The sequence below is a fragment of the Pristis pectinata genome, chromosome 7, assembly GCF_009764475.1.
Source record: "Pristis pectinata isolate sPriPec2 chromosome 7, sPriPec2.1.pri, whole genome shotgun sequence".
Lineage (NCBI taxonomy): Eukaryota > Metazoa > Chordata > Chondrichthyes > Rhinopristiformes > Pristidae > Pristis > Pristis pectinata.
The window spans coordinates 84,232,325-84,257,112 of NC_067411.1; the positions used below are offsets into that span (position 1 = coordinate 84,232,325).

General features: G+C 37.6%; 1 protein-coding gene across 6 annotated transcripts in view; it reads right to left on the reverse strand.

Annotated features, from left to right (window-relative positions):
• Window positions 1-780: 780 nt before the first annotated feature.
• The window catches only part of hsd17b4 (hydroxysteroid (17-beta) dehydrogenase 4), an 86,962-nt gene continuing 62,954 nt past the window's right edge, over window positions 781-24,788 (reverse strand). For 3 of the 6 annotated variants that reach the window (XM_052020413.1, XM_052020409.1, XM_052020412.1), the window contains exons 19-24: window positions 23,642-23,748; window positions 21,872-21,958; window positions 18,137-18,226; window positions 13,034-13,175; window positions 4,140-4,267; window positions 781-1,703 (exon numbers count right to left, since the gene is read on the reverse strand). In XM_052020413.1, coding sequence (XP_051876373.1) covers window positions 1,614-1,703; window positions 4,140-4,267; window positions 13,034-13,175; window positions 18,137-18,226; window positions 21,872-21,958; window positions 23,642-23,748 — 644 coding nt within the window. In that variant the 3' untranslated portion in view covers window positions 781-1,613. The remainder of the gene's footprint in view (window positions 1,704-4,139; window positions 4,268-13,033; window positions 13,176-18,136; window positions 18,227-21,871; window positions 21,959-23,641; window positions 23,749-24,788) is intronic. The other 3 variants (XM_052020414.1, XM_052020410.1, XM_052020411.1) reach the window with 2 other exon arrangements.

A 24,788-nucleotide genomic window follows, 5' to 3' on the forward strand; every position in this document is an offset into this window, starting at 1 on the left:
TGATTCCAGCAAAACCCAAACTGAGTATCAGAGATCAAATCTGATGACACCTTCCATTAGAGGTCATTATTGTTAGTTGACAGATTGGGTGATAGTTAATTATGTGGATTTGTTTGTTTTTATGGATAATTTTCTACATTCACTGGTAGTAGTTGTTGTTTTAACTGCACTGGAAAAATTGTGGACCAGAAACACTGGAATGCATACTTCCAGCTGACCAATCTTAATCATCTTCTCTGCCCCTAACCCTCAAACCATCAAAATATGCTCAGTTTGGGAATTAGATTCACTTCTAGTGCTCTCATTAATAGAACTATAAGTTCCCTACCTGCATCTGGGGCAAAGCCTCTCCATAGCATTCCCTCCCTAAAAGAAAGTCAAATCTGTCAACAAACATGGCTCCCAGGAAGGGAATTTAAAACTTTAAAGTATGCAGGGAAATCTGGCCCAAAGACCCTTCCCAATTCCCGCTTGTGAAACTCAACAATCCACTGTCAGGGCTGATAATATACTTTTCATCTGAGGCATAGGTTCAATTATTGTATTAATGTTACTCAAGTTTACTTGATCAGAATTTCATTTGTCATCTTCCCACATTGTGGATTATACTATGATAACTACAATTTTATATTTATACAAATGGAAATCTGCTGAAATTCAATCAATAACAAGTTTTTACAATACACAAACAACTATGCTAATCACTGTATCCTTGCACTGTCATCAAGTTAGAAAGAAGTTTCCAGTAAGGAGTGTCCATTAAATATGCACAGTCTCCGCTTGGTCCTCAGTGTGTCCTTTATTTAGACTGCTTGGCATACTTAGTTTCTTCCAAATGATCCAAATAGAGAGAGACTTCAATTTGTGCATTCACACCGGTGAAACACAAAACCGCCTACTCATATTACATTTCCACCACATTAAAATATAAAAATTGGGCTTTTTTTTTTGGAAAAAATGCACATATGCAACATCATCCACAGTTTCTTTCATATATTTTAAATGACAGTTTATTCAGAATTAAAGCTGCTAAAGTGAAACAAAAGGAGGAAGACATGCCAGTAGCAGCAAGTTATCTTTCCAAATTAAGAAAATGTCCCAGAGTATAAATAGAGCTGTTCAACCAAAAACTGCTTCCTCTGAATTTTTTTTTAAATCCAGCATTCGCCTGAAGCCAAAACATAAATGGATGTTCTCCCAAGTTTATATTCCTCAAAATTAGCGACATTTCACAAAGAAATGAAATACAGAGAACTGATTAGTTTTTGTTCTGAACATTGTAAATAATACAAACATTAAGAATCAAGGCCATTACACAGAGTACAGAAAGAATGGACAGCTCATCTCCTGTGATTTAAAAATAAACACCACCCTGCTATAATCTGAAATTCTTCATGACAAAGCAAACAGAAATGAAAGCAGAAAACTGTTAGCCAATGAGTAATTTGGGCAAATTTACCATTTGAAACAAAGCCAGTTGATTTTACTGATAGCAATTCACGAAAAAAAAAGAGAACATAATATCATTTGAGGAGTTTTATTACTGAACATTGTTCAAAAGCCTTTGGGTGCTTCTGAGAGACAGATTCATATTCTCAAAAGTCATGATTTTCTTATAGCTTTGCATAATCTTTAAGGATCACTTCAAGCTTCTGGCTGTGCATAATGTTCCCTTTAATATTCAGCTTGCCTGAAAAGAAAGCCTGTAAAAAAAACAACTTAAGTAGGTATCAAGATAATAGTGAAATGAACACTTTAGTCCTGATAAAAGAAAAAGCAAGTTGCATCCCAATTCTGTCCATTCCCCACATACAAATAGATAAGAAGAAGAATGGGAATCTATTATGCTAGGTTTCTAAGCCTTTTGCCCTTTTTGAAATTCCATTTTTTTTCCTGTGGGTGGAAATGGAGGCAGGAACAGGCAAAAATAATTGAATCGCATGCAACTGCCAGAAGTATCACATATCTTATTTCCTAGGAAACTTGTCAAGGTTACCCTCTAGAGGCTACATGCAGCTTCAGCAGGATCAAGACCATTTTCTGAGATTTTTGACACAGAGGGCACAAAACCAGCCACTGTTACTAATGCTCGAGGTTTCCAAGAATTGACAATTTTTATGTATTTAAGTGAAAATTTACTTTAAGGCCAGTATTATACAATAGAACTAATGTGAACCCACAAATAAGGATAAGATTCCTTCAGCAAAAACATTTTTCAAATCTATTAAAGCTTGAGGGGTGGCAGGGGAAGGGCAGCAGATCATAGATGGACACTGAAATGTGTTATAAAAGCGTACATTATATTTAGTTTCTGACAAGTTATCTTTTACAAGTTTATTAAACACAGTGCATTAACCTTTATCTGATTATTCAGGAGTCTCAATGGTTCAGCAATTGCTCACTGGGTGATGTGTCCCTTACTCCTTTTAAATGCACCAGTGTCTCATTTCCCATGCTTCCTTTAAACTCCCCAGGGACCCATTTCCAGCATTCCCTTTAAATTTACCGTGTATACCAGAAAATTTATTATACTATAGTGCAACATTGTAAAAAAAAAAGAAATAAAAGTATATTGAGAAAAACATCAGAAAACCTGCCAATTGAGCACCAAAATCCAAAGTGTGCAGGATTAATGGAGTTTTTGTCCCTGGGCTTTATTCACATGACCTCAGAGCACTCTAGGGTATCCTCCCTCATTTCCACAGTTGTCATTGTGGCAATCCTTCGAGGTTGAGGATGATGGTCTTCGTTCCGTTGATCTATTTATGGGCTCTCAAGTGGCTTATGAGTCCAATCTTGGCTCTGAAAGTTCTTCCGCATTCAGGACAGGTGGTTCCAGATGGCAGCTCGGGCTTTGGTCGTTGTTGCCCCTCTTTCCATTTTCTTCTCTTTTCTTCCAATTCTGCACATCTGTTGGCTTTGAAAGTTGCTGTTCCTTCTCAAATGATGGTTTGCCAGAGTTTCCTGTCCTTGGCATTGGTTTCCCAATTGTTGATGTCGATGTTACATTTCTTCATGTTAGCTTTTAAGATGTCTTTGAATTTCTTCTGTTGTCCGCCTCTTTTACGTTTCCCTACTTTAAGCTGGGAGTAGAAGATTTGTTTCGGCAGACGTTCGTCTTTCATCCGAACAACATGACCGCTCCATCTTAGTCAGTTCTTGATAACGTAGGCTTCAATGCTTGTTGTTTTTGCTTCATTTAGCACGCTGACGTTGGTTCTTCTAACTTCCCAGCTGATACTTAAGATATTTCAAAGACAGCATTGATAGGACTTTTCAAGTGCCTTCAGATGTCGTCAGTATGTTGTCCAAGTTTCTGATGCATAGAGGAGCGTTGGGATCACCACTGCTTTGTACACTAATATTTTAGTGTCTGTTCAGATGTCACAATCATGAAAGACTCTTGTTCGACATTTCCACAGTAATGGTTTCCTTAATCAATTTTTGTTGTCATAATTTAAAGGTCTGTTATAGTGTAATTCCCCAAAATTTTTTGAACCTACTTGTTGCTGTCAAATAGCGATTGAATGGGTTTTAGCATCATCTAACTGACAATTAAGAATTTGCTGCTCAACCCTTTATGAACTTCAGACCTGAAAGGACAAACCCTGCAATATCCAACCTTCAGGTCAGGCTGGTGATGGAATGCTTCTGTTATGAGGGGGGACTGGATTGGTTAGGTTTGTTTTCGGCTGAGAGGGTACTTGACACAAAATTATGACGGGTTTACATGGGGTAGATAATAGGAAACTTTTCCTCATAGCCAACTATTGAAAACTATGGGGCAGAAGTTTAGGATTTGGAATAAGGGAGTTAGAAAAGATCCGAAGAAGAACTTTCTCCATGCAGGAGGTTGGAATCTGGAATGCACTGCCTGAGTGGGTAATGCAGCCAGGTACTCTCACAGCATTTAAGTATCATCTATATAAGCACTTGAATCACCAAGGCATTGGAGGCTATGGACCAAGTACTGGTCAATGGGATTAGCAAATCCCTCTCAATTGGGTACTTATAAAAGTGCATTGTCCAAACTACCACGACACAGAGGGAGAAGGAAAATCTAGGCCATTATGTGTTAATATATGGTCAAGACGTCTTGCACCTCTTTTTTATTTACCATTTATATTTTTAAGATTTACCTTTTGAGGATTAAGCTTTCCTGATACAATTTGCATGAAATCTTCATCTGATAATGTGAAGGTAGTGTCAGCCTGATGCCGTGCCGCTCCCTGGTACAATTCTCCAGAACCATTCTTAAGATCAATAGCTAAAGGACACACAAAGATTGTTAGAAGAGATTCTGCAAAACAAAACTGTTAGATTAATATCAACAATTCTGAATTCATATTTTTGAAAACTGCATAGACAAATTAAACTTTCACAATTAAATCTAGGAAAGTTGTCAGAAATTAAAAACAAATATAATAAAAACAAGTGTTAAACACACATTCCTGTCTGTTTCTACTTCACTTTAAAATCTAGGGGTACCACATAGCTTTGTTAATTTTATAAAATGATTGATTGTCAACTGCAGATATAATCTCCATTTTTTTGACATTAATAAATGTTCAAGCTCCATATACAATGAGAATATGGTCTTTAACTCAGGGGAGGTTTTACTTTTATCACTGCAAAAATAAGTAACTCTGCACATATTCCAGGTGAAGTACTTTACAATTGAAATTAGAAATACAGTTAACATTTCTATTGTGAACAGTATACTTCAATAGAATTTGTAAACCATTATCCTTTAAGAGGTCCAGAGGATATGGGAAAGCTAATTTTGACTGTAAATGAATCTGGTTGAATAGTGTATAATAAATTGGAACACTATTATGAAATTTGTTCAGTTCTCTGCCCATCAAGCTAAATAACGAGGGAAAACAGACAGACATCTTTATTGTCAAGTGATTCTGCCTGCCAATTCCCTTATGCCTGATATATCCAAATAATTCAACACATTTCAAACAATGAAACAAAAACATTTGCACCACATGGCTTGGAAGGAAAAATCAAGGGGCATAACATTCTTGTTTTGATCAAAGGATGTAACAGTTTAAATCTCAGTAACAGACCAAAGCCTAAAACATATACATGACCAGATAATTTTGCTTACAGCTTGCGCATGGTCACCTTGGTTTTACAGAGACATCCTATCAGAAACATCCTCCCTCCCACACCCTTCCTATAGTTTAACAAGCTTCTGATGCAAGGACTTCGACTTGATAGGTTAACTCTGTTTCTCTTCCCACAGATGCAGCCTGATCTGCTGTTTTTCCAGCCTTTTGTGTCTTTCTATTAGATTTGCAGCATCTGCAGTTTTATGATTTTCACTTACAAGATCTCTGACCTACTACACAATTGAAATTCCCAGAGAACTGTATGGCTTGAAAGAAAGCATCTTTCATCTTAAATTAGCCATTAGGATAACATTTTGGTTTGGAGACACAGTATGCTGATTCAGATGCTGGAATCTGAAGCAATAAACAATCTGCTGGAGGAACTCAAGGGTTCGAGCAGCATCTGTGGGAGGGAAAGGAACCCTGCATTAGGACTGGTGCAGGGTTTTGACCAGAAACATCAACAATTCCTTTCCCCACACAGATGCTGAGTTCCTCCAGGAGATTGTTTGTAACATTTTGCTTTATTAAGGTTGGAGAGCTTTATTCTCCAGCAAATAAACTAAAAATCTGAAAATGTTAAAAATGTGGAATAAAACCAAAAAAAATTTTGGAAATGTAAAGCAAATATTAAACAACCTTTTTCAAGTTCAGAAATTCAAACCCTGAACTTCTCAAAGGTGTCCCTTAGAATGGATGCAAGTATTGGCATTTTCCATGGCACAACTCAGTCACATCATTGCTTGTTGAAGCGGACATGTCACATTTTCATTTCTGCAAATTAAGGCTCAAGCCAGGAAACTGGTTTAACCTACACCTCCCATCAAATTATTGGAGGATTAATGTCTACTGAGATACCACGAGATCTTTCAAGAAAGTCAGAACAACTACTGAAGCACAGGAATACCCTTGCACTGTCAAAAGGCCACTTGAGTCCAAAAGATATTGTTAAAATTGATTTATGGACCGTGAGTGTCACAGCCAAGGAAAATGTATACTGACAATCCCTAAACATCGCCGAGAAGGCAGTGATGATCCACTACAAACTGCAACAGTTTATTGGCATCCCCAGGAATCAATTTAACACTTGAAGCATTTTTTAGATGAACTACTTCTATTGTTCATTATGCAGGATCTTCTTGTCAACATTCTAGAAGTCAATTCAAAACTCCTTAGGAAAGAACTTCACAGGAAAAATTGGCTTAAATATAGCTGTAAAATTTGCTTCTACTCTTATAAGAGACAACTTACTCTCTGGGAGATGGAAACCAATGAGTCAGCAACAAACTGAAATTTAGAAAGGTTCGACAATTCTACTGAGTTTCAAAGTAGTCATTTTCTCCCCCAATTTGAAGGAAATATTTTTCTATTAAATGAACATGCACTGATTTTAAACCTAAAAGGGGAATTCCAATATTTCATACACTTTCACCCATAGAAAGGTGCATTAAGGCAGCTTATGTAGGGTTGAAATTGTGCTCTTTTTTCTGCTCTGTCTAAATGAATATTTAAATCATCCTGAACCTGCCACGTTCACTTTCCCCAGCCTTAAGGACATTAACTGAAGATGCTTCAGCTCGATTTGTCGTATACGACAGTAATGAGCTAAAAGGGTTCAAATTATTTCTATAGCTGTCAGTTTCTAAGCTCACTGGTGCCACAGTGCAGGAAAGAGACAACAAATCTCACATTACATGCATGACAGTAGAGCTGAACAGCACATTTAGCATCAGGTACGAGTACTAGCAGGAAATATCGATGAGCTAGCCGATACTTTGCTAACCCTGAGAGTTAGTAAGTTGAAGAGCATGTTGCAGGCCATTAAGGAAAATAAAGCAAAACAGTGAGAGGCACAATTGTTTAACTGTTCGCTAATGAAAACTGGACATTCATGGGTAAGGTCCCAGCGCCAACCTAAGGATTGCTCACCTAGGCCCCCTTTAAGTCATGTAGCAGAAGGCCTCAGCAACACAAAAGCCTAGTTTTGCAAGAGTGGTCCACAGCTGGCTATGGGGAGGAATTTGGGGGTGGGGGTGCTGGGGGTTCCACACATTTTGGGTCCTCTGTGGGTTAGACAGTCAAGATCTCGGAAAAACCCAGACGAATGAAATTCTGAAACAGGTTTATTTTTGCTAATAGTGTACAGTAATAATTAGGATGCCTGGGGAAAAAAAGAATACATATTTAAATAGAAATTATTGTAAGTTAGAGGATATAAGATAAGTTTGGCTACACGTCAAATATTACTAATAATGTGGCTCTTTCCATGTACTTTCATCATGTTCCATGGAAGATTATTTCTAACTTTAATAACCATACCTTCAGGGAATGTCATGCTATCATTTAATTAAACTATTTACAATTCCATGATTCTGCTTTTAACAAACAAGTTTGGAATTCTTCATTTAGGAAATTAATATCAATGTCGGCAGTTTATTATTTTCACTATATCTATGGTTTAAGTAACTAATAATGTGTTTTTAAATATTAATACACCAGAAAATTTGCAACATGAATGCGAATCATCTTCGAATTGACGCAAGTACTTTCACATTACAGAAAACCTCTCTGCAATAGCTGACTAAACTCATTTGCTGTTATATAGAATAAGTAAAATTTAGAAATTCCAATGGCACTATCCATGTTTTAATGCAAAACAGGAAGCTACTTGAATATGTCTTAATTCTCCTTGGTCAATTACTGATTATTTCTTTGATCAAAACATTCACAAGTATTTACCTTGCAGATTGCAGTTAGCTCCAATGGTTCCACAAATCTTTGGTTAGGAAATCAAGTGCAGAAACAAGCTGATTTCCTCCTAATATTTTTGAGCTAAATTTTAATTTGTGGTATCCATATAGCTCAGACTGTCAAATAGATGGCTAAAACAAAATAAATACTCCAATTTTCATTATTTGAAACCAAAGCAGAAACTCTTTACTAATTTCTTTAAAATAAAAAACACTAATGATAATTATTCTTCCTGAGTTGCAGTGAATGAAACTCCACTGTGGCATGATACAAAATGGCAGCAGACAAGCCTCTCTAAATTCAACAGACAGGAAAATCATGTTGTGCATGTAACAGACAGCTAATTAACTGTTGCTCACTTTATAGCTCTAAGTGAATTTCTCCACCAAGTAATTCCATTCAACATGGTATTCCTTCAGCATTAGTCTCAAGGAAAACCTCCACATACTTACACATCCATTTTAGATAGAATCAAAAACAACTTGAAGATATTATATAAGAGAATAAGAAATGGAAAGAGAAAGCTGCAAGACCCTATGAGCTCACTCTGACATTCAAAAGATCAGTTTCTTTCATAGGAATTTTCTGCCCAATCCCACATTCCTTTGGATTCCAAAAATCTGTCATGCTTGGTCTTGAATGAATACTATGACTATCCACAAGCCACTGGAGTTAAGAATTCCAAATGTTTCCTACCCCATTAAGAAATTCATCCTAATTTCCAACCCCTCATTCTGAGAATGCACCCCGTTGTTTTCAGAAAAGGAGCACAACTAACCTTATGTTTCAATGAGATCACTTGTCATTCTTCTAAATTCCAGGAGGATGTAGGCCCTTTCTATTCAATCTTTCCTCATAGGAGTGTCCTCTCGTCCTAGTAATTAGACCATGAATCAACCTAATAAACCTAAGTGCATTTTAACAAATGCCTTTTGAAAATCTAACTTCAGAAAATCCACGGGCTCCTCTTTAGACACCTTTAAAAAATTGCTCTGATAAATTTATCAAATACAGTTTCCCTTTTGTAAAATCATGCTGCACTGCTCAATTATATTCTGCTTCTCCTTCATCACGTATTGGATTCAACACATCCCCAAAAACTTATGTCAAGTTAACTGGTCTGTAGATCCTGGTTTGCTCTCGTTTCCTTTCTTGCTTATATTTTGCTGAATTTTAAAATCCTTCCAGGTCTTTGGCATACTAAATCGATTGGCTCTCCTTCACACAACTTCTAACTCTGCAATATCATAAGCTCTCATTTCAATCCAATGCAATCATTAACTTCTTTAGTCAGCCATAAGAGAATATTTTCCCATGGAGCTTTAATTTCTCAGTAGAATGTAAATTCATTGAGATTATTCAAATATTTCTTTACATGCATTTGAAGTTAATTAAAGCTTCTAGTTTTCATCTTTATGACAAGTGGAAATACATTCTATCTGGTGTATCAAACACTTGGACATTTTCCAGGATTTCTCTATAAGGTTAACCTCAACTTGCCTTTTCAAGAAACAGGCTCAGCCTAATAACTAATCTCCAGAGACCTGGCATCACTCTGCTAAATCATTTTTACACCCTATCCAGTGCCACTAAATCCAGAACTGTCCTTGGTTTTCTACATATGGTCTAACCAGGGTTCAGTACAGATTCACCATGCTGATCTAATTGACTTCTTATTTTTCAAGTAACATACAACAATTCTCTTACCAAAACATACCTAGAAATTAGACTTCACTCTTTTTTGATGCACAAAAGGTTTTCTGCATTTAGCCATAATACCCAATTGCCTCCCATGCATAAAATCAGGAAAAAGTACCAGAAATGCAGAGCATGTAGGTCATTGCACGCAGAATAAGGGGTATGTGTGCTATTCCCGTTACAAGTTGCACAAATAAGTAATTACTACATCATTGATTGCATCAGAGCTTAGAGTTCCTCCCCCCATGGCGGGGAGAGAATTCAGAAATCGCAGGTGCAAAGGGACTTGGGAGTCCTAGCGCAGGATTCCCTACAGGTGAACTTGCAGGTTGAGTCGGTAGAAAGGAAGGAAATGCAATGTTAGCACTTATTTCAAGAGGACTAGAATATAAATGCAAGGATGTAATGCTGAGGCTTTATAAGGCATAGGTCGAACCACATTTGGAGTATTGAGAGCAGTTTTGGGTCCCATATCTCAAGAAGGATGTGCTAGCGTCGGAGAGGGTCCAGAGGAGGTTTACGAGAATGATTCTGGGGATGAAAAGGGTTAACATGCAAGAAGCATTTGATGGCTCTGGCCTGTACTCACTGCACATTAGAAGGACGGGTGGGGGGAGGAATCTCATTGAAACCTACTGAATATTGAAAGGCCTGGATAGAGTGAACGTGGAGAAGATGTTTCCAGTAGTGGGAGAGTCTAGGACTAGAGGGCACAGCCTCAGAATAAAACGATGTCCCTTTAGAACAGAGATGAGGTGGAATTTCTTCAGCCAGAGGGTAGTGAATCTGTGGAATTCATTGCTACAACTGACTGTGGAGGCCAAGTCATTGGGTATATTTAAAGCAGAGATTGACAGATTCTTGATTAGTAAGGGCGTTAAAGGTTACAAGGAGAAAGCAGCAGAATGGGGTTGAGAGGGAATTAATAAATAAACTGTGATTGAATGGCAGTGCAGACTCGATGGGTCGAATGGCCTAATTCTGCTTCTATGTCTTATGGTCACAGAACAAAGGCTGTTTTGGAAACAAGAGTTAAAGGCCAAAGAATGGGAGCACCGCAAACATTAATTTATGGTGACAATGTAAAAGCATGACCTGCCATGTCACTATCCAACTGACTCCAGGAAAACATCAGCCTCATGCAGATGAATTACACAGGCATATGTCCATTTCCTTGCAATTTCACCCGGAAATTATCACTAGCATGATCTATCCCAATCAAAATCACCTTCATGCATGATTTGCATGTTAAACAGAAGTGCAAAAATGTACACTTAACTATTCTGAAATTCATTAGATGCCCATACTGCAAGTTTATTAATGTCATCTTGGAATTAATTGTTGGCCCCCATAGTACAGAAAACCTCTAACTATAAACAAATATTTCTACCCACCCCCCCACCCCCAAAATCAAAATTGTTAGAGTCAGAGTAATACAGCATGGAAACAGGCCTTTCAGCTTAACTCATTCATGGCGACCAAGATAATCATCCAAGCGAGCCTCATTTGCCTGTGTTTAGCCCATATCCCTCTAGACCTTTCCAATCCATGTATGTGTCCAAGTGCCTTTTAAATGTTGTTATTGTACCTGCTTCAACCACTTCCTCTGGCAGTTCGTTTCATATACACACCACCCTCTGCATGAAGTTGCCCCTAAAGTCCCTTTTAAATCTTTCCAGTCTCACCTTAAACATACGCCCTCTGGTTTTTGATTCCATCTCCCTGGGAAAAAGACTGTGTGCATTCACCCAATCTATGCCTCTCATGGTTTTATATACCTCTATAAGGTCACCCCTCAGTCTCCCACACTCCTTGTTATTCAATAAAGTCCTAGCCTGCCCAACCTCTCCCTATAACTCAGGCCCTTGAGTCCTGGCAACATTCTTGTAAAATGTAAATGAAGTGTTCCCAGTACCAATCTTGTGGGATCCCAAGTTGTCACCCTAAACATCTATCCTTAAGCTTGTATTCTGCCTGCAGCTAGCTAGTTCAGAGTCAGAATCGGGTTTATCATCACTGACTTATAGGACATGAAATATGTTGTTTTGCAGCAGCAGTACAGTGAAAATACATAAAAATTACTATCTTACAAAATAGTGCAAAAAAGGAATAACGAGGTAGTGTTCATGGGTTCATGAACCATTCAGAAATCTGATGGCAGAGGAAAAGCAGCTGTTCCTAACATCATTGAGTGTGGGTCTTCAAGCTCCTGTAACTTCTCCACAACGGCAGTAATGAGAAGAGAGCATGTCCCAGATGGTGAGAGTCCTCTGCCTTCTTTAGGCACCACCTCATGAAGATGTCCTTGATGGTGGGGATGGGTGTGTGATGGAGCTGGCTGAGTCTATGAGCCTCTGCAGCCTCTTGCAATCATGTGCAGTGGAGCCTCCATACCGGACTGTGATGCTACCAGTCAGAATGCTCTCCACTGTACATCTACAGAAACTTGTAAGAGTCTTTGGTGACATACCAAATCTTCTCACACACCTAATGAAGTAGAGCAGCTGGCGTGCCTTCTCGGTGACTGCATCAATGTGTTGGGTCCAGGATAGATCCTCTGAGATGTTGACGCCTAGGAACTTGAATCTGCTCGCCCTTTCCACCAGTGACCCCTCAATGAGTACTGGTGTGTGTTTCCCATCCTGAAGTTCACAATCAATTCCTTGGTCTTGCTGCCATCGAGTGAAAGATTGTTGTTGCAACACCATTCTGATCTCTGGTTATCTATTTTGCCATGTGTTCTCCAACTCTTCATGCTCTGACTTTATTTGCATTAGACAAATTAAATCTTTCTAAGTCTATTACATTGATCTTATTACTCAAGGTCCATGCTCTTGGTCATACCACTTACACAAGAAATAGGAGTAGGCCATTTAGTCTCTTGTGCCTTCTCTGCTCTTCAAAAGATCAAAGCTGATCTATGACATCTGCACCTCTTTCCTGAACTTGCAATACATTTCCTGATTTCCATAATACCTAAAAATCTATGAATCTATATCTTTAATATACTAAACAGAGTCTCTCTGGCCCTCTAGGTTAAGGAATTCCAAAGATTCACTATCATTGGTGTGAAGAAGTTTCTTTTCCTTTCTGTCCTTCATTTTGAGATTGTGATCCAGTTCTGAATATCTGAGGGAAACATCATGATGGCATCAACTCTAGCAATTCTCTAAGGAATGAGATCAACCCTCATTCTTCTGAATTTACGACAGAATAGGCTAGTTTACTCAAACTTTCCTCCTACAACAAAACCACCATCCCCGGAGGAAACCCAGTGAACATTTGATACACCTCACAATTGCATTTGGATTTTTCAAGCTGAGACCACCCATTTAGTCCATCCTTGTTTTTTCCTAAACTTCCCTTGCCACAAATGCTGCAATCCCTTTGTTCAGGAAGGTCAAAAGTAGAGAACCTTTGTCACAATGAAAATACATATAATTTTGTGAAATTGTACAACTTACTCCACTGTGCTGCTGTCCTCCCCTCTTTAGTGATATCCCATTGGAAGATTGCATTCACTTTTTTTACCATTTCTCTGCCAACATCTTTAATGCGGCGACTTATTTCTGTAAACACAACATCACTTTGCAGCTCTTCTCTCTGCTTAAAGAAAATCATACAAATTAGAGTACATTAGCAAATTCATGAGGATTAACTGCTTATAATAAATGAACACTACTGATGGAATAGCTATAATAGAAATGTCAGTGCAATATGTAATTGTACTGCTTAAACATGACAAGTTTCAAAACACTTATATTCATTAGAAATGCTGAATATTTGGGAACAGAAACACTGTCATAACTTGGAGATTAAAACTCTGTTTCTCCCTCCATTGATGCTGCCCGATTTCTGATTCACTACTGTTAACCTTAGAGCACTGGGCTGAATTAAACTAGAAAGGTTAAATTGTTTCCTGCTCAGCATGGTTGTCAAAACTGCCAGTCAGATTCTTGACAGCAAGGGTTTCAGGATATTCAGCAGAAATTCTATCACCACCTAACCCTCCTGCAGAAGCACTTCAATTAGGCAAACTGAGCAAAAAACTTGCCAAAAACTATCAAAGATTAAACAAGTTATTCCATTTCAAAATTATTTCCAAACTAGTAACAACAAATTAAAACACTTTAAAATGAGATCCTTAAAACAATGCAAGTTACCAGATACTTGCTTCTCTCCCTTGAGGCTTCACCACTCCAATGAAATGAATGGAGTCACTGAAGTTCGAAGCTAATGGAGATACAAGTGGCAGATTCCCATTGGAAATGCTGGGAAACTGCTGAAAATTGGTACCCTACTGCTGGATTCCTTGTGTCAGTGTCCAGCATGCTTGCCAGTGGCAATCAACTGTGCAGTTTTTTTTTAAATAATTTTTTGCCAAGTTTTGTTTCCTCAGTTTGTCTAACTGAAGTTCTTCTACAGGAGGGTTAGGCAATGTTAGAATTTCTGCTGAATATCCTGAAAGCTTTGCAAGTTACTGTAGGTCATAGAAACGTCACAAGTATAATTCATCACAGCTCAGAAAATTGGAAAGAATGTGTATTAATCAATAACTTTATTGGTGAAATTTTCCATCTCAAGCAGTCCATGCTTTAAAAAGTCAGTAACCTACATCAGATCATCTCTGGTGCACATATTCTGTGTGAATCATCTTTAATTGTATGAATTTTAACCTGCCACATTCAGATCACATATTAACCAGACTCCTCTCCAATCACTGACAAGATCACATTCTTTATCTTCTTCAACTAACAATCAGTAATCTTTATTGTGAACTTGGAAGGAACATTGATGCAAACAAAGATGAGAATAAACTCTTGACTGGAAGGAACTTCAATGCTTCACAGTGCTAATGCTGACTAATACCTTACAGCCCTATGTCAGGTGTGAAGGCAACAATCATGGACAAGTAACATCACTACTCTATTATAGACTTATTTGCCCAAGTTAGTGATGATAGAATGGCCATTATACTGCCCTTGAAGATAAAGTCTGGTCTTCACAGCAAGAAATTAAATATAGCATTGTGCATTTCTGTCACGCTAACAGCTAATTAATAAGATTTCTCAACTTTAAATGAAGTACTGGGAGAAAGTAACAATAGTGGTACTACATACCACCGTAATCTGTAATCTTATATGCAGTACATTCCACATTCTTCCACCATAATAAAACTCGTCAACTAATCTTGGATCAATGGTAGGTGTGCTATGAAATGATATACAAATCTAGTGAAGTAACTATACAAAACTTGTGTGCTAAAGGGCAAACTTTTATTTATTCACGAAGTAACAGCAAAATGTTTTCAACTCAGGATGTTCTGCCGTTTGAAGGGAAACCTAGAGGTGGTAGTATTCCCAATCACCTACTGCCCTTGTGTTTCTTGTTGTGAGAGGTTGTGAGCTTTGGAGGTGCTGCTGCAATGTATTTTGCAGTTACACATTGCACTGGTAGGGAGTGAATATTTAGGGTGGTAGAAGGCCGAACAATCAACTTAATTGTTTGAGTGGTTTTAGGCAAGAGGAGGAGGAGTTTTCCATCACACTTCTGATTTGTAGATGCCAGGAGAAGGCTTTTGAGTCAGCTAGTGAGTCACTTGTTGCAGGAAACAGACTGTCCGAATTACCCAATACTTATTTGGTTGGTCCAGTTAAGTTTCTGATCAATGGTGACCCTCAATATGTTAATGATTGGGGGACTCAACTATGGTAATGCTTCTGAAAATCAATATTCCCTCATTAGAGATGGTCATTACCTGGCACTTTTGTGGCACAAACTTTGCTACTCATCAACCAATACCAAGTTGGCATTACCACAACTAATGACCAATTTCTCTTTCAACTCCATTCATTTACTCCAGATAAAAAGTTGTCAAAAAAAAGCTAAAAATTAACCCTGCTTCTTTCTCCACAGTTGCTGCCTGACCTGCTACTTCCAGCATTTTCTGTGTACTTTTCATACATTCTAGCTTTATGTAAGGTTTGTGAAATATTCTGCTCCAATCCATTCCACTCCACATTCCCTACAGTACACAAGTTTGTCCAACTGGCATTGGTTGGATCTCTTCTCCTCATGCTATGGATGGTCTGCATACTGTACATACCATGCCCATTTGAACCTGAATATTGTAACAGGATTTAACAATAACTTCAGAACCTTTTAGTTTAAACATAATCCTTAAACATAATCAGTCTTTGCCCACTTCAGATCTACGTGCTAGATTCCACTTACCGGCCTATATGAGAATTTTTAAACAGATGAAGTTTGGCCTCCAGGAGGCAAAGCATCGGTTATTTACTTAATTCAGGCATGAACTGATTAAAGTTAGTGATAGCCCATGGCAACAAGAAAGTATCAGCTGAGTTAAAAATGAGTCTCTTGGCCATGTGTAAAATATCATGGGGAGGTACAGGCAATAATTTAAAAGCCCAGAAGATATTCAAGTGGATAGAAGTTAGGGTGCAAGATTATAAAGACATGAATTGACTACACTTGGAGCTGTTCCAGGCACCTTACCTTAGGAAGGTATATTTTGGCATTGGAGGGCACAGTCTTCACTTACCTGAATTTCACCTAGACTTTATGGGTTGAATTGCAATACTGTACAAACTAAGGTTATGATACTTGGAACTTAGAAGCTAGGAGCGTGATTTTATTCTGGATATTAAGTGAAACCTACAGAATAGCTAGAAAACCACTTCTGACAACTAGAGACTGCAGGACTAGCTAACATTTCAGAAAACACCTACACAGGCAATAAGAATAGTGCAAGTTTGGAAGTCTCTTCTGAGAATGGCGATTGATTCCTGACCAATTAATTTTAAAATTGCAGCTTGATAAATTTTTGAATTCCAAACATTTTAGAAGGGTTATGTTAGTTTAGTTCACCAATCGGCTGGATAGTTACTAGATGGTGGAATAGGTAATATGTTCCACTGTAGGATCTGTGGAAAGAACTACAGGCAAAATTGATCAGGACTGCAGTGAGTTTGACTAATATAGAGAATGTTGGAATTGTTGGTCACATATCTTGTTGCAAGAATGACAACCTCCATCAAGAAGCATAACTTATTTTCTATGCCCTGACCCTTAAGTACATTTGGAGGGCAGAGATATCTGCACACCTCAACTGGTGTTGTCAGCCACGCAACCTTTTGCGCCTTCCTGTATTTCTCCTATTATCACAGGAGAGACCCAGGAAAATCTCTCTGAAGGAAGATGTAACTGCACTGTGTAATGAATTGACCTGTACGATCGGTTTGTAAGACAAGCTTTTCACAGTACCTTGGTACAAGTGACAATAATAAACCAATACCAATGTACAATATCAAAAGTTCCAAATTATTTCAGAATGTTTTACAAGTACTTTGGAATTACCGATGAAACAAACAAAAACCTCAAAAAAGTTTGGGACGGTACAACTAGTATAGCTACTCCCTCATAGCTCCAGCGACCTGACACCAATCCTGACCTATGGTGCTGTCTGCGTAGGAGTTTGCACCTTCTTCCTGTGACCTCAAGGTTTCTTCAGGATGCTCCTGTTTCCTCCCACATCTCAAAAAACACACGCAGGTTGGTAGGTTAGTTGACTGCTGTAAATTGCCCCAGCATGTAGGTCGAGTCTAGGGCCTTGATGGGAATATGGGGAGAATGGGCTAGGGTAGGATTATTATAAGAACAGGTGCCTGATGGTTGGCACTGACTTGGTGGGTCATAGAGCCTGCTTCCATACTGCATCTATGACTAAGTTTCTTTCAAAACTTTGGCTATTTTACCCAAGAGCAGGTAAGGATCTGTTTAAATATCATTGAAAACGATCACGTCCTTGTACCACCCATGGTTTATGGGAAGGGGCAAGAACTAGCATTAGAAACCAGGGCAGATATTTAGAGGGGATTTGAGTAAGAATTTTTCCCACACAGAGGATGGTTGAAATCAGGAATGCACTGCATGAAGGGGTGCTTAGGGAGGGATTGTTTCAAAATTTAAGTATTTAGATAAGCACTTGAAACAACATGGCATAAAAGATTAAGTGCTGAAAAGTTGGTTTAGTAGAGATAGACACTGGAAGGTTAGCATGAACGTAGTGGGTTGAAGGGCCTATTTCCATGCTGTATGAATCTATATTCTATTATATTGATTTGGGACCTAACACTGTCAGTACAAACCTGCAATCTAATTGTCTGAGGAAAAAGCAGCAGGGTTAAAAGTGGACAACTATTTTATAGTATGTTCAATATAGAACTCCTCAAAATACTGCAGTGTTATTAGTGATTTTTGCTATTGCTTACTAACTCAATTGATTGTTGTCTTTAGAAAATATATTCAAGAATCATGAACAAAGTATTCTTCACTTCAATCCATTTCTGAAATGATTCACTCACTGTGTTAAGAATCAATTTTAAACATAGTAAAGCAATTCTTCAAATGTGATTTTTTTTTAAGAAGTATGAGTAATCTGCTATCACTCACACATCCCTTATAGCACTAGATACGGTATAATATCTACAGCATTTGAAAGCAGGGTGTTTTTTTTTCCCCCCCTTTTGAGTAATGCAGCTTACCATGTCAGTACCATTATCTCTGGGCTTGTATACAGTGTCCTCCAGATCGACATATGCTCCTGTAAGCACAACTTCATTGTTTTCTTTTACCTTAAGGAAAAAAGAGGAAAAGACAATATTAAAGACTTAAACTTAAAAGGGAAATATTGGCATTAAAAAAAAATCATAAAACAATGTTAAGCAGTACAATTTGAATGGATAGGTATATGATGATATGTAATCTTTAACAAGACAATGGGCTCCGATCTTGTTACTCCAGTCATATCATCTCCAACCGTTGCATTTAACCTGATCCACTGAAGAGATCCAATATCATTGACCCAAAAAAAATCCTGACTTCTAGCAATATAATTTGAACAACAGTAAGAAAGCCCCACCCAAAAATGCTTCAGAAAGCCTTGACAAACTTCCAACCTTGCTAGCAGTCAAAAACTGGGATATCTGAAACTAATAAAACTGGAGAAAATATTTTAAAAAAACTTGTTAATTAAATGTCATCTATAAATACAGAAGAACATACGACCAAGGCAAACTTTTTCAAAACAAAGAGGCACAATTTTCACAATTTGCAGTCTTACAGTTCTGATTCAAATCCCCGTTGTCTTGAATTCTTTCCATGCTCAGTGGAGCAATTCATCAGCTGTTGAGGAATCCCAGCACAACTAGTTTCCCTTCCTGAAATCCATATACAGTATAGTGGAACTAACAAGTTTAGCATTACTCACCTGTTAACCAGTTTCCGATTTCTGCCTTGGACCCAAGATCTACTCGCACTTAAACTGCTGAACCCCAATGATTTTGTTCAAAACCACTAGCATTTGCAAGATCAAACCCAATACCATAACCCCATAAGATGATAATTAACTAATAAAATATTTTTATCCTATAATTTGAAGCAACTATATTAACTCTTAAAAGTAAACATAATGAAAGAGTATCATCCATCATAATGTTAATGAGGGAGTGCAGTGATCCCCCAAAATGCATGAAGTCAAGATGGATGAAGAAACTTTCTGAAATTTGCCTTTATTTTTCATCAATACATACCATGAAAAAGGTGGGTAAATATTTGAAGCAGGTTTGCGAAAAAAGATAACTGGGCCATTAATACAAACTCAACAGCATAAAGCAAAATGATTTAATTTTATTTGGGTTATTTTGGTTTCAGCGTCATGGGTGCTGATTTGATATTTTTATTGAGACTTGCACTACTTGATAAACCGGAAAGGGTGATAGTGCTCTCTGAAATGGCCTGAGGGAAATCAGAGATGGAAAATAAATGCTGGCATTCCCAAACCATGTCCAGAACCTGTGAATGAATACATTTTTTTTAAGAAAAAAATGTGCATGGCAAGCCTGAAGTATGCAGAGTAAGCAGTTGATTTAACAAGGTTCTGCAAAACTAGGCCACAGTGATTTAGCTTAATGCCTTATTTAACCACACATTGAAAAGAGCATTCTGTTTAAAAGGGTTCTGAATGAGTTTCAGACTTTTTTTGTCAATTGAGTTGTAGTGCAAGAAACTGTGTTTAATCACTGGAGAAACTAGACTTTTTAAACAAAAATGTTTCAGGTTAATTTTATTACTTTAATTTAAATTTCCATGTTGTTGTGGTGGGTTTTGAACTTGTGGCTCCAGATTAATAGTCCAGATATCTGAATGCTAAACCTGTGATTAAGCCATCATGTTCCCATGCTCATTTTGGACCCAAACATTTGCTTGCATCCAAACCTCCATTGAGATATAGGCATGGTTTCAGTGCTAGCTGGCTTTAATTGATTCAGCCACTGACTAAAGTGATTCTCATGTCATGTGCAAGTGGTTAGCCCAGTCTGGACACTGAAATCATAATAACGAGGTGGGAATACATGCGCTTCCTTCAAAAGGGTAAAGTGAACACAGGTACTCTAGTGCCTATTTTCCAGTACTATCCAACTTAAGTCTCTTCAAGTTTTAAAAGATACAAAATACATGCTCAATTATTTGTTTTTTAATAAAACAGATTCAAGAATTTACACATTTATTTTCTGTTAAAAACGTTTACAGCAAATAGTAATCCCTGGATTCTGCACCAAGTGGCAGAAAATGATGTATAGTTGGTCCCTGACTTCCATTTTACATACAATATGCAGCATAAAAGATAGGGTAAAGCAGCATTATAGATATTTAAATAAGTGGCCGTAGATTTGGCAAATGGAGTGTAACAATGGAAAATTGCCCATTTTGACAGGGAAAATAATAAATGCATCTACCTTAATAGTGAGAGATTACAAAGCTTTAAGATGCAGAGGGATCCAAATGTCTTAGTGCACAATTCCTAGAAGACTAGTATGCAGTCACATGGGGCACTGTTGAGAACACATCTGGAGTACTACATCAAAGTGGTCCCCATATTCAAGGTAGGATGTTATTGCATTGGAAGCAGTTCAGAGATCTAATAGGCCAAGACCCGAAATGGATGGGGTGTCTTATCAGGAAAGTTTGGACTGATATGGTTCATATATGCCTATTTTTAATATTTTTAAAGCAGACATGCTGCATAAGCAAAAGGTTGAAGGTTAATGGGGGTAGGTTTGGAACATGGAGCGGAAAGACAATCAAATCAGCCATGGACTTTTTATGTGGCAGAGGAGACTTGAGGGAATGTGGCTCATTTCTGCTCTTAATTTGCACAGCAATTTATTCCCTTTATCCTTACATACTTATCTAAATTTCACTTATATGCATTATTCACCTTAACCATTCCTGTAATAATATTCCACATTTCATCAGAATTTGGTGCTTGATTTCTTGGTGATATCATCTTATATTCATAATTTTCATTTTTGGTTTTGCTTATCCCTCTATGTGAAAACGTGCTCTCTGTTAATTGTATCAAATCCTTTTAAAACTTTGAAGGTGACTATTAGGTCACACCTCAGGCATATATTTTCACAAAAACATCTGCCTGTATATTATTTCCTGATGGATATGATCTTGCAGTTTTAGTATTCTCATTGCAGAGCTTTCTGCACCATACCCAATTCCTCCTTATCCTGTTTATAATATTGTAACCAGAACTGTGTACAAAACTCATCAAACCAAGATAAAATGCAAGTTTTTCACAGCTTATGCTTTATAATTCTCTCCTTCTGGAAATAGCCCTTGTGTTTGCTTTACACTTTAACAAATGTTTTAACCTGCAGTATTACCTCTGGTATTTTGTAATTATGGGTAAGCATATGCCACATGTAACATTCCGGCACACACTCAATCCTTCAACCAGGACATTGTGGATTAAAAAAATATAACAAGAAAATGTTATTCCTTCTATATGTGTATGTGTGTGTGTATATATATATATATATATATATATATATACACACACACACACACACACACACACACACACACACACATTGAAGTTAAATCATTAAGCTCATCTGTTGACATAACTAAGTATACTTCGAATTGTTATCTCCAATAAAACTGAAGAGTTCTAACTTTATTTTCAGGGTATCACAAAGGCAGAGAAAAGGTTACCTATAATTCCAACTTCCACTACTGTTGGTGTCCCACATTTTCAACGAGTTTAACGTAGAGGAGTTTCTGAAAACATCAACCCCTGACTGAAACATCAGATTCCAATCCAGTAAAGCAAATAATCAGGGCCATGGTTGAAGCCTGTTTACTACTTGTATTGTTTTTAAAATGCATTCATTGTAATATTTCGGTAATACAGATGAAGTCCTGACCTTTGTCTGAAGATGGATGCGGTTTCCTTCTTTCCACATTTCTGTTTCTAACGTTTGCCCAGGAATGACTGGCTTCGCAAAACGAACCTGTTTAAAAGATTATTTCTAACTGTAGCCATTCTATCATTACCATTATCTTATAACCTATATACAGCCACAACCAAAGAGGGCTTTTGGTTTAATGCACAGGCCCCGAACAAGCATCAAGTTCCCTGCATCATGATTAAACATATTCCCAGAAAGCATTAAAATATTTATAAAGATGTAGTACTAAATTACTGATGATGCACATATCAGTATGCATCAGATGTAAATGCAAGGACAAGCAGCTTTTCCTGTCATTTTGTACATAATGATGCATGTTTTATTCAAATGCATTATGGTTTTTGTAATTAATAACAAATTCACCATATTTTTCTTCCAATTTTGAATTACGAACCACTGAAGTAGGAAATGTAAACCCAACTTTAACTATTGAGGCAGGCAGCAAAATTGTTCCCAGATAGACAACATATTTAGATCCTACCACACTGACCAGGATTTGCAAATTGCATACAAAATTGGCAAACTGGATCCAAACTGGTTTGATGACAGGAGGCAAAGGATAACAGTTGAGGGTGGTTTTTGTGATTGGAAATCTGTGACCAGTGGCACATGACACGGATCAGTGCTGGAACCTTTGCTTTTTGTTATATTCACACTCCAAATCTGATGTCCAAGAGGTAAGAATAATAAGTTTGCAAGTGACATTGTAAACTTAATCTTAAAGTTGGTGGTGCAGTTGATAGTGAAGAGGGTAGTCCTCAGTTTCAGAATAATATTAATGAGTTGGTAACTTGGGCAAAGCAATGGCAGAAGGTTTATTCCTAATAAGTGTGAGATGTGGCACTTTATGAGAACTAATAAAGCCAGGGTATACACAGTGATTAGTACAATTCCACGAAGTACTAAGGAACAGAGATATCTTGGTGTTCGCATTCATAAATCCCTTAAGGAAGCAGCACAGGTAGCAAAAGTGGTTTAGGCAGCATACAACACTTGTGCCTTCATTAGCCAGAACATCAGAACAAGGAATCATGGTTCAACTTTACATTAGTTGAGCCACAGAAGGAATATTGTGTGGATTTTTGGTCACCACACTATAGGAAGGGCTTTGCACTGGAGAGTACAGAGTAGGTTTATCAGGATGTTGCCTTATTGGGGTGCTAGAATGGAGAGAGATCGGATAGATTGTGTTTGTTTTCTTTGGAATGGAGGAGGCTGAAGGGGGACCTGATAGAATATTTATGAGAAGCATAGATAGGATAGGTAGAGACGTCCCCCCCTTCCCCCCAATGTAGAGAAGTGTGATATCAGAGAGCATAGGTTCAGGGTTTGGTGGTGGTGGTGGTGGTGGTTTAAAAAGAGGTTCAGAAGGGATTTCAGGCAAAGCTTTTCACCCAAAGGGTGGATGAAATTTGGAATGCAGTGCCTGAGTGGGTGGTGGAGCAGGTACTCTGAAAATATTTAAGTATCTAAACGAGCACTTGAAACACTATGGTTCAGCAGAAGACTGGCAGGACAATTGATAGCCAGCATGAGCGTGGTGGACTGAAGGGAGTTTTCCATGCTGTATGACTTGATGACGATCAATCAAATGAAATGAATTATGTTCTAACCCCACAGTTTCTTTGTGTAACACACGCTTGCACCAAGAGCTAAATTAATCCAGTGTTCAGTGAATAACACAATACAAATGTCATGTCAAATATAAAATATGACACCTTATACCTTGATCGCTTTGAATTTTGTCACATCGTTATTTGCATACTGCTTTAAGACATGCCGTGCAGCAAACCCCATGGAACACAATCCATGCAGAATAGGCTGTCTGAACCCTTTATAGGAGAGAGAAAAAATGTTTGATCAATTTGATTTTTTTTTGTAATTCTAGTAGGCTAATATATACATTATCTTCCTGCCACTGTTATGCTGGTCTAGCAGGCTTCAGTGTTTCACTCCAATTTCTGGCAGATTACTGCTCTTCATTCTGTTCAATGCCAATTCTGTTTGCTATAATCCTTTGCCAAGGTATACTTGGCATTCCACATATTGCACATACATTATAATTTTCTCATTCTACGGAAAATTAGGCGGGCTTCAGATTTTCTTTAAAGTTATGCAAATTTTGCATGTTTGTAATCTGTCTAAAATCAGTTTCTGTCCAACCAAAAAATGAATTCTACAAAAGACATTTAATTTACAGAAGGATATCAAACAGCAGAGCTGAAAGCAATTAATGCCAAAAATTAGCATTTTGATGATTAGAGGAATGATATCAGTTAGTTTTCAACCCTTTTGATCATTTAAAGAAATAGATATATCCAGTAAAAACCCTATAAACCAGCATGCTTTGATGGTGCCAGACAAGTCGATTTTCTGGACTGTTGGCTGTTATTCTATCAATATCCTAACTTACTTTTAATTCCCTTTTTTTTTAAGTTGTTGCACTGTATTATAACAAATTTTCTAGTGAACCCAGTAACTTTACAGAGTGCACGGGGATAAGGCCAAGTGGGTTGGAAGAGGATGCAGCAAACATCACCTGGCAAGTCGGGTGCCAAGCCATCGGGATTTCCAAATACTTATGGTAATCCCAAAGTTATGGAAGAGTAAAATATTCTTTTTATTGGAACACAGAAGACACAAGCAGAGCAAGATACATACTGAAATGTTCCAGAGAATCTGACAACTGAAACATCAACGTTCCTGTTGAGATTTTCCTAATTCTGTTTTAAGTTTTAAAATGTTTGGAGTGAGCACAAGTTTTTACTATATACAAGATACAATGCAATAGCTTAAAAAATAATGGATGAATAGTCAGCTTCTCACGTATGTCCACTAAACTCATGAATATTTCCATTGAAAGTCACAATGT